Genomic DNA, 17,913 nt, shown 5'->3' with positions numbered 1-17,913 from the left:
AAGAATTTAAAAAGGTAATACTGTTAGGTACTAGGTATAATATCTGACACATAGTAAGCACTCAATAAGTTTTAGATATTGTTATCTACCTATTATCTATGAGCATCTCTCCCCTAACAAGTTTTCTTTCAGGAAGGAATAAAACTACATTTGGGTTTCCAAACAAACAGGAAATATTGCTTTTAAATATATTTGTCTTAGCAGCTTGTAGATAGCAATAACTGTTATGGAGCTCGTACTCAAGGTCTGTACTTGTTTCAAAGAAAGCTCGCCATGTGTTTGGAGCTTGGCAGATGACTCAGTTCTTATTCTGTTTATGTCCACTTTCTGTCATTTTTCTTCTAAAATGCACAAGCAGCACAGCATTAATTTCTCTACTCTTACTCTTCCTGTCCCCACCCTCATGCGCACGCACACACACACACGCACACTCACACTCCCTTTTCTACAACACACACATATAAGCATATGCACTATTCATTTTATTTCATTTTTTTAAATTCCCAGAGGATTCGTGGAGCAGGCTGTTTGCAATTGCTGTGTTTTCCACTGGTTAAATTGGCAGTTACCAACTGTGTGGAGTTGCTAGGAGAAGGTGAATAAGCATGATTACAGCATCATTGATGTACATATTCTTTCAATAACAACCTGTGGAGCTCTGTGGTCTGTCTTCTGTATGTTATTTTCTCATTGTTGTCCTTAATATTTGTTGCATTTTTTTGTTAGAAGATGAGATATTTTTAACTGTTGGTTCCAGATCAATTAAGAGAGAAAAACCTGGCATTTAAAACAGGCACTTTTTTTCTCAGGGTGGTGCTGCTGATACTGGTTCCTGCCATCTGTTTTCTTATTACATCCTGCTCTCTTTCCATTGGTAGAGAGGAATTCAGCTTCTTCTGGTGCGCTAAAGTCATTCACGTTTCTCTTGTGCATAATAGATCTCGTAAACTGTAGGAATTCTGATGTGCTTCAGTGCACAAAACTAACAAATGAGCTGCTTTTGGGGAGAGCTAGAGCACTTAGTTGGTCAGTAGTACAGTAGCAGGCTCACATGTGTGGATTGTTTCTGTGAGGTCAGAGGATCTGTTTATACTGCTGTCTGCTTGAGGGTGGTGATGTGGTGAGCAGTGGATATGCCTGTCAAAGTCAATAGCAATTCTGGCAGAGGCTGCCCTCAGCTTTGTAAATCTGCAATGTTTTGATAGATAAGAGATGCTACTGTATAACTCAGATTTGTAGTGGGCTGAGGAATGCTTGTTCTAGCTGCTGAAACTGACTGTAACTGTTTGCCCTAGGAATATCATCATGGGGTCTACTACTACAGATATCGAAGACCTGGAAAACACCACTTTTAAGTATCTTATAGGAGAACACACTGAAAAAATGTGGCAACGCTTGAAAGGAATGTGAGTAAGCTCTTTGTTTGGTTTTGTTTTCCTTTCTCCTCTCCAAATTTGACTATTAATGTATTTAATTGTTGGTAAAATCTGACTTTGTGCACTAGTGGTTCCTTTAGAAACATTTCTCTTAAAAAATAAAACTTGTCAGTGTCAGTTAACAACCTGCTTGAAAAGTAGACATTTTTTTTTTTTTTGCACCTGTATGTTTTATGTAAGGCAAAGGCAACTCTCAGGGGAAAAAAAAATCATTTTACTGTTATACTATATGACTTGTTTTATACTTCTGCATGTGTTGTGTACACATGCAGAAAAGTAACCAGAAAGCTGTTTGCCAAGGTACTTGCAGAAACAAAATTTTCTTCAAGTGAATAGAGAGATTACTGCTGGTACTTATTTCTCTGTGAATGGATTTTGAAAAAACAAAAGGAGGATTAATACGGTGCTTATTGTTTATGTCTTAATGAATTTTATTTCTTTAAGAAAAAAATGCATATGTGGGAAAAACACTATCAGCACACCAAACTTATTGGAGAGTTTAGGCTTTAAATTAAACAATTCACGTGTGAGAGTACAGAAGAGCTCATGAGATAAAATAGATCTTAGTAAGGTGAGTCAAGAGATGTGCTTATGTCAAGCATGAAATATAAGTAGCTGAGTCAAACTTTAATTGAAATTCTATTCACCTTGCTATTTAAACATTTCAGTTTTTTTTTCTGTGTATGCTACTAATTCCTGTTTAGTGTTACATCACATTATGTACATGCTTTATTTTAATTATGCTATAATTTGAAAATCATATTTAAAATTTAGATAAAATGTGAATATGAATATCTTCAAGCAGTTGTTAGCATGTTTGCATATTTAAAGTGAAAATATATTTGCTCTTCTATGATAAGAGCTGAATGAATCTTATACCATGTGGAACAAAGATTTTCTGGGATTCATATTTCAAATTTGGTGTTTACATAGTATTTTATAAAATACAACATCTCAGTAAATTCAGTGTGGCTCTTTTGATAGCTATGATTTTTTTAGATAAAAAATTATATCGAACTTTGTTTAAAGGTAAAATGCCTTCTACTTTCCTCCATTTAAATGTAATTAATGTTGTTTATATATATTTAAATAATGTCTGTATATTTTCTTACACATGAATATATAGCATTGCACTAGTATAATAGCATACTAATAATGCAAACAACTTTTAACAGAGACTAACTTTAAAAAAGGAAGCATCTTTACATCATTTGAATGAATTAGAGAAATATGTTTCCAAGTTTCACTGAAGATTTAGACATTACAGTGTTTTGGTGAGGTGGCTCTCTAGGGAGAAACAAATAATCCTATAAAAGCAAATAACAATTTACAAAATTAATTAGCATAGATGAAGGTTAAATATTGGCAGTCATCAGATTATTTGTGTCCTAACCTAGTGAGTAGATAAACAACTGTACTAGAAAAATTACATCTCATATTACGACCATTTTAGATTTTCTTCCCTTCAGTAGAACAGAATATTTTTGTTTGTGTTGTTTATATTTGTTCTATTTTTCTGTAGTAACTTGAATGTATGAAGATTTATGGTAGTGAAATTAGGCATATGTCTTTAAGAAATTTGAAAAACGACTTTGTATTTACCTAACATTTTAGTGCAAAGTTATCTGACTTTCACTTTATCAATTGATCTCAAAGATCAGTCTGTCATTACATTTCAGGAGGGAGCGATAAGATAATTCAACAGTAGAGCTTCATTAACTTGATATTCAACATTGATGTAGAATATATAATATGTGTATATACTGAGTAAATTTTGAATTGTGTCCACATAGAGCCACCAAATAACCATTGAGGGAAAAAATTACTGATAAAAGTTTTTCAAAAATTATTGTTACTAAACTGATTGAAATGACTGATTGTTTTTATATCAAAAAAAGAAGGAATTTCATTTTGGTGTTATTACTTTAACTTGTACTTTGATTTAAGATATTACTAGTATTTTAGGATTAGAATTGTCAAAATAAGAAGCTCTAAATTTAAGATCAGCATGACTAATGACAACCAAATTGTATAATTATGGTCTTTGTGTAATCTGCAATTGAAGCAGTGATATGAAGGACTCTCTATTTCATTGCTGAAATTGTCTGGCCTATTTAAAATGTAATATTGACTTGAACAGAATTTTAGCTTATTAAAATTGCTAGTGCTAGAATTTCACTTTTAAATATTGGCAATTACATTCTTGCTACTCATGAAAGCTATCAAACAATTTTTCAATAATTTTTTTTTTTTTTGGTTTGGTAAAATAGACCCAGTGAATTCCTTTAAATATTTGTTGGGAGAATTTTTTTTTGATCTTTTACTGAATCTCTCTTTACAAATACATTGATTTATTTCAACAGGATATTCTGTTTTGAAGTGGGTTCACATAATGTACATTTCTGAGGTTAGATAAAAATAGAGACAAAGGTTAAAGTAAAATGTTTATTCAAGTATACTGTAAATATGGAAAACACCAGCCACTATAGGTAGATATTTATAGAAAGTATTTTATAGGCATTATCATGTAACATAACATTTTAGAATACTTTTTTTGAGTCCATAGAAATAATTCTTAAATTCTTTCATTTAGCTCATTTTAAATCTCCTTCATATACTATTTAATTGGGACACCATATTCAGTGATGTGCCAAGAAATCTCTTCTTCCTTTGTGGGAAGAAAGGTGAAACAGTTTCCTCTTCTGATTTCTGATATAGGCTTGTGCACTTTATTAATTTTCTTTTTATAGTTATAGCTTTTTTTTTTAGCTTCCCCCCCAATCCATCTTCTATCACTAATTTGTCATTCAGTATAAAACTTTAGATTCTACACTATGACTCACCATTTATGATGGTAGAAATTTTAGCAAATGACTATGTCATCATGTTCTTCATAAATTACATTGAAAAAGAATTACATGCTTTCTCATGTTATCAATTATTTAGCACCTAGAAAACTTTCTATTTCTTCTTGCATGTCAACACAAATGAAATTTCTGGTTGAGAAGTCTCCTTTGATTCTGAGACCTATGCTACTTCCTATGTACTAAGAAAAAAATTTTAAATACTAGTCTTTGCAAAGATTGTTAAGTTTATTGATTTCTATGAGAAAAGTTGATTTCAAAATTTTGTTCATCTACGTGCAGTGCTTTATAGTTAATTTTAGATTTTTTCTGTCAAGGTACTGCTTTTTTTTTCTTCTTTAAATGTAAAAACGTAAAAAAAAACCTCCACAACCATGGATTTTTGAAAAAATTAAACTTACTTAAAACATTAGTGCTGCTCTTTCCCATGAGTGCCACTGTTCTAAGAATTCAATCTAAGGGGTGACAGCATTTCCAGAAAACTATCATCAAGTAGAAATTCCAGCAAAAGCCACATAATGTTATAGCAAAAACTAAGTCAGTGTTATCTTACTCATTGTTTAACAGAAGAAAGTTTGAAGTGCTTAAAACTATAATCTATTGACAAAAATGTGAGACTCATCACTCATGGCATTTATTGCCAATTTCTTCAGTTTTCATAAATGTAGGACTAGAACGTATGAGGATTTCAGTTAGAAACTAACTTATATGCCAATTAATTTTACATGTACAGACACATACCTCCTATCTTTCTCAACATAGACAAATGTCCAGGTATTACCATCTGGAATTATGAATACAACAGTTGAAAGACTTAAGTTAGGCTTCTTTTCTACCTCTTTGGTGGTAAACATAATCTTCAGCAATGCAAGAAAAAAAATGTTAAGCATAAAGGAGAAAGGAGGAACTGTATAATAACCCTATAACTAATTTCAATGGGGTGTTGTTATTAAGAAGGCAATGTATGGTATGGTTTCAGATGAAATAGCCCAAACCCTCATCACCAAGGAGATGTAGCAGTAATATAAAAAAAAATCCCCACCAGACCCAGGCTGCCCCAAAGAAAGCTGCTTAGCACTCATCTGACTTTTCTCATTTTGTTCTCTCACCCTGAGGGAACCACTCATTTCTCCTCTCATCCAGGGTTGCTCTTGCTTCCCCATGATGCTTTTAGACATGTGCGGGGATGATCCTGGTCGTTGTAATGCCTGAGGGTGTTTCTGTATTCAGTGGGCAGCAGGGGCAAGGCATGGTGCTCTAGAGCTTGAGACAGTCCATAGCAGGAAGAATTGCCCTACTGAAAATGCTAATAGAGACTCCCATTGCAAAAGCTCTCTTGTAAAGATCTTAAAGATCTCTTCTTAAATTTTACTTGCAAAGGAAATCCTTCCTGACTCTCCATACTCAGTTTTCTGTATTTCGCTCATAACATAACCTTCACTTTGCTTAAAAAAATTGACCTTCCTACTGGACCACAAACTACTGAGGGAAGAGCCATGTTCATAGTGTTTGCTTTTGGATCCCCAGTACTTTGCACAGTACCTGGCACACAGGAGAAAATTCAATAAATACATTTCAATCCGTCAATGAATGAATAAAATTCCGAATCTTGTAGTGGCTCTAACTATAAAATTAGAAGATCAGTCAGGCTGCCTAAATAAGGCCTGTAGTGAAGATAGATTCACAGCTAGAATAGGGATAGAGAAGATGGAAAGAAGTAATGTTTGTTTACCATCTACTAGTCGTCAGAAAATTTCAGGTATAACATATCTGTATTCTTATTTACTTTTCCAACAATTGCAAGAGGTAGGTATCCTAAGTTGGTTAAAAACTACTCTCTGGTGAAATGTGGATTTAGACACAGATCTGCTTCCAAAACAAAAAAGAGGACATTCTCAGAAGGATTGCCTGTAAAGGATCTGGAATGATGTTTCTTAAAACTTAGTCCATTGGCCTTGTGGTAGACAGACTATTTGCCCCCCAGACATGTCCATGTTTTAATCCTCAGAAGCTGTGAAGATGTTACCTTACATGACAAAGGGGAATTAAGGTAGCAGATTAAGTTAAAGTTGCTAATCATATGACCTCAAAATACAAAGATTAACCTAGATTTTCAGGTGGGCCCAGTGTAATCACAAAGGTTCTTAAAAGTGGAAGAGGGAGGCAGAAAAAGAAGGCAAAGTGCTGTGATGTGGGGCGGACTTGACCTATCTTTGCCAGCTTTGAAGATGGAGGAAATATGCTATGAGGCAAGAATTGTGGGCAAGCCCTAAAAGCTTGAAAAGGCAAGAAAACAGATTCTTTCTTTAGAGCCTCCAAAAAAAAAAAAAAAAAAAAAAAAAAGTAGTTCTGCCAACACCTGATTTTAACTCAATGAAACTTACAGCAAATTTTTGACTCCAAAAACTGAAGATAATACATTTGTATTGTTTCAAGGTACTAAGTTTGTGGCAAATTTGTTGCAGCAGCAATTAGAAACTAATACATGCCTCCAGTAACAGAATAACAGAGTGCTTAATCAACATGACCATTCCTATATCTTCTCCTGAAACACACATACACACACACACACACACAATGCCTCGAGACGGGGCCAGCCTAGGTCACTATGGCAAATTGGAGTAGATACTCTTTATCTTTAGCCATTATATAACTCACTGTCTTCCATATAACTCTGGCTTACATGCCCAGACCTCCAATTTTCTTACCAAGCTCCGATATTGAGAGTATAGAGTTGATTCATGTCAAATGTCAAAGAAGAATGTTATACTATCTTTCTTGAAAATTGTTGATAAATCTCAGTCTCATCTCACATTGTTGATTATGTGATGGTTTTGTTGGATTAATCAGGCAACTTAGTTTAAAAATACTGACCTTTAAACTATCAAAAACAGACTCATTAATATAGGGGACAATTTGGTGATGGATAGAGGGGAGGGAGGGTTGGAGGTCTGGGAGAATGGGGTGAAGGGTTAGAGAAGTACAAATTAGTAGTTGATGGATAGTCACGAGGATGGGGAGCATGGCATTGAGAATACAGTTATCATTAATGTATTGGCTAGGTAGAAAACCAAAGGAAAGAAGGAGTAATCAGGGGGATCATTTTATAAACTATATAAATATCTAACCAATGTATTATATATTTGAAACGAATTAAAATAAATAAATAAATTAAAAAAATACTGACCTTTAGTCATAAAACTAATTTGAAGAAAACCACCTCACAAAAACTATTCTGGTATATAAGCATAATCTTAATATAAGTCTCAGTCCTTATATAACGTTATGTTATAGTTTATAAAATAGATATTGTTGAGGTAAAATACCTTAGAGATTAAGAAATTGAACTTTAGAATCAGTCAGGTATTTTCTAATACTGTCTGTCCCATAGTTGAGTGATCATTGAAAATCTATTAACTTTTCTAAACTTCACTTTCCTATTGTAAAATCCAATTATTTTATTTAACATTTATTCACTCATTCAACGAATATCCACTGATTGTATGCTATCTCAAGCACTATTTTAGGCAAAGGAGTTTGCATTCTAGTACAGGAAACAAGCAACAAAAAGTGAATTATAAATAATAAGTTAGTATAGAGTAAAAAGTGACCTGAAAAAAAAATGCACCAGGTAATATGATCAAGAGTTACTTGGGGAAGGTATTTTGGATTGTCAAGAATGACCTATCTTTGAAGGTGACTTTTCAACTGAGACATAGACAAAAATTGATGCCCATCTCTTAGGATCTTGGAGAGAAAGAAAGTGAGTGAATGACACCTCTATTCCAAGTTCAGGATTAAGTAAGGGATAGACTTTATTGAAGACTAAACTTGTATTGGAGGATAAAGTTTTGGTTGTAGATAAATAAACCAGAATACCTCTGAATTCAACTTACCCTCTAAAACTGCAGATGTTCCCAGCAGGGGACAAAACCTCCCCTCCTAAATTTATCTCACGATCCTAACAGATGAAACAGCTTTCTACAAGCAGAAAATCCCTTCTCCGCTTCCCAAAAATGACAGCTTGCCCTCCTAGGTCTAATTCCTTTTCCATAATTCACCAACCAAATGTTGCTCCACACCCTCTGTGAAAGAATGTAAAAAGTGGTAAAGAGAAGCCTGGAAGCCTTTTCCTTTGGAAGGTCTTTCCACTTAAATGGAAGCATTAGAATCTGGGAATGTGAATATTGCCCAAGTCAAGAAACTGAAAATTAAATTAAAAAATTATATAATAAGTATAACACAGTACCTGGTATAGAATAAGCTCTGAAAACATTGTAATTATTAATATTCCCATAATTGTATTTATTCTCGCATATTTCAACTGTTATTTAACATCTATATGATCTTCTCCAAGTTGATTTTTTTGGTGCCTTAGTTTTCTCATCTATAAAATAGAACGATATTATAGATGTCAAGAAGATTAAATGAATTAATGGTTGTAAACTGCTTAGAATAGAGTCCAGAAATCAAGAAATTCTACCTGTTATCATTATTACTACCATTATTTGCAAAGCAGAATTTTTTTTCCAAGTAATTTTCTTATCAGAATCAGTGGAAAGAATAGGGTTGTCAGGATGAGACACAAAGTTTCTTTTAATTCAGTGAAGTGGTCTCACCAAGATCCCTAGGTTTCTCTTCACCAGAAGAGAGGATTTAAATTTCCCTGGGCAGGAGGGAAAGTTACGTGATGAGAGAGCTGAGGAATTTGGGCTGGCCTTGTGAGTTTCACTGATAGAAGAATTGCTTAGATGGATTTAGCACCTTTCGTTCAGCTCTTTGTGGTGGTCCTAGAATGAAATTTAGGTCTCTGTAATCACATATAACCCAGGGTTAGTTTCTGCATCACTCTATCTTGAAAATCTCTCCTTAGATCTTGCCTAGTTCACAGCGGAGCTGACTTCCAGGTAATTACTGTTGTGTCCCATAGTCCTTCCTTTTGCCAATTCATTTTAGAAAATATCAAATTACCATTATGTTATTAGATTGAATCCTTTATTCTTACACATTTCAAACATTTAATCAAATGTAAATACTTGGGCAAGTCTGATTCCCATCTTGAAGGATTGTGCTATAAGCCCTTTAAACATGAAAGGAACTGTTCATTAACATAGTTAAACAGATGACAGTGTTAAAGGCTCATGAGAATCATAGTATTCCAAATACCTGCTCTGGACATGTATTAGGCACGAATAACTATTTATTGTTAAGAAAAGACAAAAAATGATAATAGATCAAGAGAAGCATATAAGTGAAACATGACTCTTGATTTCTCCTTAAAGCTATATTTTCTTCAAGTTGTTTAAAGAGATATTTTATTTTATATTTTATGAAATATTTAAAAACCTAAATTTTTTATTAAATTAAGCTCCAAAAATGCTCAATACAGATAATTTCTGATAGGCAAAATTTTTATATCTATAGCTATTCAAATAATTTGAGTCACGAAAAAGTAGTAAAATCTCTAGGTACAGTCTACAGGGCAAGAAAAATGAGGTCAAACTCAAACCCTGCATCAGTGTAGAGGATCAATGGATTCTTGGAATTTTGTACATGAATCAGGTCCTTGATAATTTAGAAGAAAGTCAAGATAGATTTCTTATTGGAAAAGCAACAGTATGTTGACTAGGCCAATTAAAACTGGACTTTCTAAGACTTGGTTCAAAATAAACTACATTTGGAACAAGATAAGAAAAAAAAAACCTGAACAACTTGGGCATCGGTCACAGTTTTGATTAACAAACTATTTTAAAAATCACCTCATAATTGAATTATAGTACTGCTCATACTTTATAGCAAATCTTTTGTGCTTTATAATTTCTAAAAGATGTTTTTTTTGTTTTGCGTGATTCAGCACAGTTATCATCAGTTTTTCTGATAAGAAAACTGAGCCTCAGAGACATTCAGTGTCTTGACCAATGTTTATCAATTAGCAAGGGGAGGACCAGTTTTCCAGGCCCATACCTTTTCCATTTAACACTGAGTTAGATAATTCCATTTGACACTCAAGACTCGCTATAAAACCTGACATTTCAGGAGTTAAAAACTGTTCTCTTGTTTTGATTATTCCATAATCCTGCCATCTGTTTGCCTAGTTCTGCATCCTCAAAGCTGAATACCAAGGGGAGTTATCATTTGGCATATGCTTTAGATGTCAGAAACTCTCCAGTTTTATTTCTCTCCTTTTCTATACATGCACTACCATTACTTCTTTTATTAATTTATTTAAACAATGATTAAGCTAGTATTTGCAAGTGAATTTGACTTTTCATAAACTCTCTTGCTGCTTCAGAGCTTGGACTCTTACAAAATTATTCTAATTCGTTTGGCCTTTTGTATCCCAAACGACAGAGAAAGAAAACTGCACAATAGAAATATCTGGGGTGTCTGTTCCTGAAGATTTTTATTTACTAATAAGAATGAAGGCAGGAGTTCTAATGATTAAAAACTAGGTATTTTATTCTTGCTATACTGTCCTTTCTCTTTTTGTTATAAAGGATTTAAGCATATGATAAGGTTCTTTTCAGAAGTAAGGTGAGAAGAGTCTTTTCTCTTCTTGTTTATTTTAGGGAAATAATCTAAATGGAGTTTATTATGCTTTATTTCCCACAGAGAACACAAACTACTTAAAGGCACACAGTATTTTCCTCATCCTTTCTTAGACTGCATTTGGAGATGGTTATTAAATGGGTTAAGGCGTTTCTTTCTAACTTTTAGAACCCTTTTAGTACCTCCCACTGGTTCCAATATGAAGAAGTGTTTTTTACAGGTGTGACCCTCTTGATATTTCATCTGTCAGCAAATCTCTGCTTCAATATTTCAAGTTTTCCAAAGAGCGGTCTGTTTTCCCAGAGATTTGTCCATGTTGTTGTTTACTGTTGCAATATGTCCCAATTTGTTCATGACTTCCTGTGTCCACTCGGATAATCCCTCCCATACTAACTCTGAGCTTGGCAGTCGACTTGGTTTGGCCAGTGGGATCTTAACAAATGTGATGCAAGAAAGACTTGGAAAGGGCTTAAGCATTGGGATTTACTCTCTCTTGCTGCTCTTTGGAACTCTCATACCAGCATGGAAAGAAGCCTGGTCAAGCCTACTGGAGGATAAACATGCAAAGCAGATATAAACCATTCCAGCTGAGGCTCCATTAGACCAAGACACGTGAGTGAGGTCATCCTGGACTATATAACATCCTCAAAATCATAAGGAAATAGTAAATGTTTATTGTTTTTGGCTACTAAATTTGTGAGATGGTTTGCACAAAAAAATCCAACTGATATACCCCCCAAAATCAAACTCTTAGACTTAAAATTTTTTATATAATTCTTCTCTGGCTTCCACAGTTTTTTCCTACTACCACACTGCTTCTTTCCTTCTCATTATCTCCTATTATTTATTTCTTTGACCAATCAAAATTTAGTTTATATTTCAGAAATAAAAATCGAAGTCCTTATTCTCAGAAATTCAGTCCAGTAAAATTCTCCTCCACATTTTTTCCACCTAAAACAATGTCAATGGCATGTACCCACATAAATATTTCTTCTAATACATGCTCCCTCAGTGGCCTGTATATTGAAGTCGTGTGGTTCTATTTCCTGCCAAACAGAAGAGAAACATAGAATAAGGCAGAGAAACTGCATAGCTGCATAAGAGAGGATGGTTCATATCCTGTTACCCTGGCAACAGGTACTGGGAAGGCCAGGGCTCCCTACACATCCTGTTGCCCTGACAACAGGTCATGCAGGGCATAGGAAGGCCCAGTTCTCACTCTTTTAGGCTTCTTATTTAAAACCACAAAGATAAAGAAGAAAATGTTTCTGCATCTAATTCCTCCCCACCTACATATTTCTTCTATTATCTGAATCACTTTAGTATAAGATTGTCTTTCTAGATGTAGGAGAGGGTAAGAAAAGAGTGATCTCAAGTTTTTACATTCATAAACTCTGAAATATTTGCTAATTTTTGATTGGGTCAGAAAAGTAAATGATAGGAATAAAAGGAAATAGAAGGAGTCAAAGTTGTAGAGAGAATAAATTGTGGAAACCAGGTAAGTAGCATATAAATAATGTAGCAGCCATTTGCTGATTTTGAGTATGTATCATTTAGCTGCATTGGTTAGGCTCAGCTAATTTTTAGCGAGTTCATCTGAGCAGGTCACATCTGTTAAATGGTTGCTTATTTGGTTACTTTTATTTTGTAAGCAGGTAATGCATAGCCAAACCTATAAAATGATGTTATGTTATAATTTTTTTATCATATCAACTTAATTTTCAATTCTGTATAAATTTCCCCTTTTTCATTCTTTTTCAGCCTTAATTTTCTTTCATCACTTTTTTTCTTACCATACAGAGTTGATAAGATAGCAATCTTATAAAATTCTTTTTTCCTTTCCTTCTCTCTTTGTTCCTTAAGCAATTGCTTTGATTATATAAAAGAAAATCCTTTCTATGTATTTTTGGAGCTATTTATTGCTTTGTCTTCATAATTTATGGTTAATATAAAATAGTTGTCTATTCAGAATTGACTAGTACCATTAGTTTTGCTATTACTAATCTCTACCAGTATTTCTGTGAGTTAAAATAAAATCTTAGTTGACTCCCTTGGTTTTAAAGGTAGAGTAATAGCTATAAATTTTGGAAACCAGAAGTCTTTAACTTTTGTAAATGAGAAGTCTTATTGGTGAAGAGAAAAATGTCTGGCAAAATCAAAAAAATGGAGAAGGGATTTGTGGGAAAAGATTTTGAATTTAAATTGAGTGGAAAAATAAGTATAGGTTGGTTACAGTCTTTGGGAGACTGTAACCATGTTAAAGCTGATTTCTGAAAGGCCAGGTGGGAAAGTTAAAGCCTTATCAGAATATAATTACAGTCAGAGAAAAAACACTCATGATTATCTGAGACTAGATTAGGTGACTCTTCTTGATACTCTAATTGCATTTCGTGTATTTATTGTTATTGTCCATTTAGTTATTCTGCCTTCCAGATAATCTTTCTTCCTTCCTTTGAGGTAACAAGAGGGAAGAGGTAGAAGCCATTTTCTTATTAAGGTATCCTCAGTGCCTAGCATAGTATATTACATGAAGTAAGAAGTTAGAAATGTTTCAATGTAATAAAAACCAGTAACCGGGCAACATACAACTTTACATTTGAATGGTATAGCTAGTAAAGCTAGATGTTCAGCAGCGACAATAATTCAAGCCGGAAGATCAAAAAAGTTTTATGGAGGCTATTTAAGCCGCTTCTGGAGAAAGGAAGAGAATGAGGTATCAGAACTTGATCAGCAGGGATTATTGGGATTGTGACAATATCACAGATAAAACAAAATCAAAATAAAAAAAGTAAAAGCAAAAACAAAAGACAAACTTTGTAATATGAAACAGAATCTCAGAGGAATCTTGTGAGGGATAAAAGTAATGCATTCAAAATGTGCAAGCCCGGTGTCTGGCACAAAATAAGCATCCACAAATAGCTGTTATTGTAGATTATTTTTGTGCAACCAAATGTAAGAAAATGTGTTTATTTTTGCCCTTTCTTCTGCCAAATATGAGCTTGAGATAAAAGTTGACCCTGGATAATTATATGATGGGGAAAAAGACAGAGGAGATTTTATTTTTTCTAAGTAACTAAACTTCCTACTCCAAGATTCTAATTTCTGAAGTTCTATACCACTCATATCCTAGGAAAACTCAAATTTCTGTTTCATTATGTGGTTGAATAGTTGGATTATGTTGAGAATATCTTTCAATGATTAGTAAATGTCCTGCCTCCTTTGGCCTTGTGGCCCAGTGAATTCTTGGTTATGAAGACAGCTGTGTATCCTGTGAAAGTTAATTGCCTGCTGAAGTTTCCAAACTGTAATGAGTCAGACAGGAGATAAGCTGACTGAACTTGGAGGCGATCGGACTAAATACTTTATATCAGTTTCTAGGCTACAGTTACTTGTCCACCACTGAGTTGAAGAATAACTAATCCTCTCTTTGCTCAGATCCTCAAAGAGAAACTTAACAAAGCAAGGTAGTCTTGAAATTTCTCAATGCAAATGAGCAATTTTAAGTTTTTGAGTTTCACTTTTACCAAACACTCAAGTCCAAGGTGATGAGCTTTCAACTAAAGTCATCATTTTAAAACTGTCATTTAATATTTTTGTTCTCTGACTTCATCCTGTCATGTGTATCATATTTCAATTAGGGAGAAATGTTTGCAAAACGTGTATCAAAAGATGCATCTAAGGGATAACCCATTTATCCATAGTGGAGTCATAAATTAAGGAGAGATCACATATACTTGATGACTGAGAATGTGCCAAAATTAAATTCACAATCAAAATATCAATATTCAGTTTAGAGGATTAAAATCTTCTTGGCATTAGTCCCCAAATAACTTTATTATATATACCTTCCGTCTATTTTATATAAGGCATTGTGACAACTTTTTTGATTCCTTGCCACAAATTGTTTTGGTTTTCTAAATTTAAAAAAATGAATAATATAATGCTAAAATGATTTTATTCTTATATTTCTTTGATTTCTAATTATATACTCAATTAGCATAATGTCCACTTTTTGTTATTAGACAAGTTAATTGATCCACCAATAGCCATAGCACTTGGAAAACAAGAAATATAATGGAATCACTTTTGATCCCTTTGGAATTGGAAACACATTGCCAACTAATCTTAAGTTCTCTAGAAAGAGGAAATGTTTAGGTTTAGAAATGGAGAAAAAAATACTTTCTTTAAGAAATTCAGATTGCTTTGTTAAGTATATGTCTTATGGGTATAAAAGTAAATACTAATTTACACAGTGTGAGTCAAATGATGGTAATCTTAGTCACTGATTAGAACTATCTTCAGAATGAGAGTCATTCAGAAATAAAGTTGTAGTTTAAGTTCATCAGGGTTATACTGACACTTGTAAAAATATGAGGTACTTTGGAAAGTAGGACTAATATTTAATTAAGCCAGTTTAGTTGACTTATTACTTCAATTTCATTTATTTGTTCATTTAATGAGTATTTGTCACTGGGCACATGGAGTGCTCCAGAAGTGTTCTAGGCACCAGGATACAGTGATAAACAGTACAGTCATGATCCCAACCTTCATGGAGTTACGTTTGGATGGAGAGGATGGATAATAAACAAGCAAACAAATAAATACGTAATGTAATTTTAATAAAAACTAACAGAGTAAGGTGACAAAGCACCTGGGAGATTCAAAGTGGTTACTTTGGAAGAATGGTCAGGGAATGGCTTTCTGTGACAGTGACTTGTGGGGAGGAACCTTAATGAAGTGAGGAGTGAGCTACATCAAGGCCTGAAGTCATGGCTTTGCAGACAGAAGGAAGCAAAAGCACAACCCCTGAGGCAGGGTGAATCTGGGACATTTGAGGAAAAATGAGACCAGGAGGACTGAAGTAGAGTGGGTAAGGGAAAGAGTGGAACTGAGTGTGGAGAAAAAGGCAGAAGTCAGATTATCTAAGATTCAACATTTAGGATTTTATCCCTAGTCTGGATAAAATCTGACTTATGTTCTAAGAAGGATCTGACTTATGTTCTAAGAAGACTTCTCTGGATAGAGAGTAGAATGGTACTTACCAGGGGCAGTGGGGTGGGGGAAATGGGAGATGTTGGTCAAAGGAGACAAATTTCCAATTGTAAGATTAACAGGTTTGGGGATCTAATGTACAGCATGATGATTACAGCTAATAATACTATATCATATACTTGAATGTTGCTAAGAGAGTAGATATTAAATGTTCTTACCACAAAATAAGAGGCAACTATGTGACATTATGAGGTGGAAGCTAATACTACAGTAGTAATCATTTTGCAATTTATAAATGTATCAAATGAACAGGTTGTATACCTTAAACTTAGGAAAAAAGAAGACTCCTCTGGTAATTTTGTGGAAGCTAATATTGAGGGGGGCGGGCAGAGAAGGATAAGATTGGAAACAGGAGGATGTGTTAGGATGTTATGGCAGTTGTCCAGGTGATGGTTTGATAGCTTTGGCAACATTGGTACTTATGTAGATGATAAGTGTTCAGATTTAGGACATATTTAAAATTAGAGCTGATAGGACTCACTGATGAATTGGATGTGGGAGTATAAGGATTGAAAAGAATGAGTCATACCTTATTTTATTTATTTTATTGTGTGTGTGTGTGTGTGTGTGTGTGTGTGTGTGTGTGTGTGTGTGTGTTAACCTCAACAACTAGGTATACAGTCCCTTATCTAAACCTTTGTGACCTGAATTCATAACTTTTCTGACTTTAGTAAGGTAATGAGGTACCTATTCCAAAAATTACTAAATATTTCCAGTGGGGTCTGGGGTAGTCCCCATGAATATTTCTGTCATAAACGTGTAAGTACTCATTTAGAAAAAAATGACCTTTCGTTCGTTCAGGATGGGTTTTGCTGCCAAATGAAAAGGTCTAGTTTTTAGAGTTATTAGGATTTCGATAGATATGGTTAATCTGTACCATTTCCTAAAATGAGGAAAATGGTAGTGAAAACAGAAAGCTTTTCTGTATCTATGAATTTTGAGATGCCTATTAGACATGAAAGTAGTCTCATAAATAAACAAACATCTGGACAGATAAAAGGTCAGAACAGAAGATATAACCTTGGCAGTCATCTGTATATGGATATATCTAAAATTTTGCAACTAGCTGAGATCATCTAAAGAGTTAAAATTGGTGTAGATGAAAAGGGAATCACGGGCTGAGCCCTCAGGCACGCCAACAGTTAGAGGCTGGGAAGAGGAGACGACAATAAAAGAGACCAAGGAGTGGCCATGTGCTGTGGCCTCTTGGAAGCCAAGGGAAAACAACTTTTCAAGAACAGAAAATGTCAAGTTTCAAATGTTGCTGAGAGGTCATGTAACATGGACTGTACACTTGCCCTGTGGAGATCTTTGGCAATCTTGGCAGGACACTCTCAATAAAGTGGGGGAAACCAATATCCTTTTAGGAATGGGTAAAAGAAAAGACTAGAGGTAAAGGAGTAGGAGCAGCATGTACAAATAACTCTGAAGAATTTTCTATAAAAAAGATCATGGAGATAGGGTGATAGCTGGAGGGGAGTTTGAGAGTAAAGGAGTTTGTTAAATGTGGGAGATATTAGAGAGTTTTAATTCTCTGATCAGAAGAATGGCGGGAATGATTCTGTAGGGAGTAAAAAATCAATGCAGAGATGGGGTGGGTGGGGTGAGAGAGAGGGAGAGAAGGAAGAAGGGAGAGAAATATTTCCAGATTTTCCAGCTTCCTGAGTAGGTGAGAAGTAAGGGCTGCTTAAATGCAGAGACTGGATCTAGGAGCAAGGGAGGGAAGCAGAATATTTGAGAACACGTGCAAGTAGGTAGGTGAAAACGTGGTGATGGTCCCTTCTGGTTACTTTTATTTTCTCAGTGAAATGAAATAAGAAGCTATTTGCGGAGAGTGAGGAGGGGAGAGGAGTGGAGATTTGAGGAGAAAGTGTGAAACAGTCACCTCAGAGAGAAGTAGTGTGACTAAGGAAATGAGGTGTAATTGGCGGGTGGCGCTGAGCATCCACTTGCTGTCATATATTTAAAGTGAGTTCAGTCTGTCTCCCTATGTGCTTTTTTTCCTGTTATTT

At 34.4% G+C, this 17,913-nt stretch overlaps 1 protein-coding gene across 4 annotated transcripts in view; it reads left to right on the top strand.

The window, feature by feature from the left end:
- The first annotated feature begins 904 nt into the window (after positions 1 to 904).
- PDE1A (phosphodiesterase 1A) overlaps positions 905 to 17,913 on the top strand; it is a 294,241-nt gene continuing 277,232 nt past the window's right edge. The window contains exons 1-2 of one of the 4 annotated variants that reach the window (XM_039855297.1): positions 905 to 1,073; positions 1,296 to 1,406. In XM_039855297.1, coding sequence (XP_039711231.1) covers positions 1,306 to 1,406 — 101 coding nt within the window. In that variant the 5' untranslated portion in view covers positions 905 to 1,073; positions 1,296 to 1,305. Of the gene's footprint in view, positions 1,121 to 1,295; positions 1,407 to 17,913 lie in introns of all 4 variants that reach the window. The other 3 variants (XM_039855296.1, XM_039855295.1, XM_039855294.1) reach the window with 3 other exon arrangements.

Source organism: Pteropus medius, unplaced genomic scaffold (genome assembly GCF_902729225.1).
Source record: "Pteropus medius unplaced genomic scaffold, Ma_sr-lr_union100, whole genome shotgun sequence".
Lineage (NCBI taxonomy): Eukaryota > Metazoa > Chordata > Mammalia > Chiroptera > Pteropodidae > Pteropus > Pteropus medius.
The sequence above is the reverse complement of the archived record's forward strand: the minus strand, read 5'-3'. Positions and strand labels throughout refer to the sequence as shown.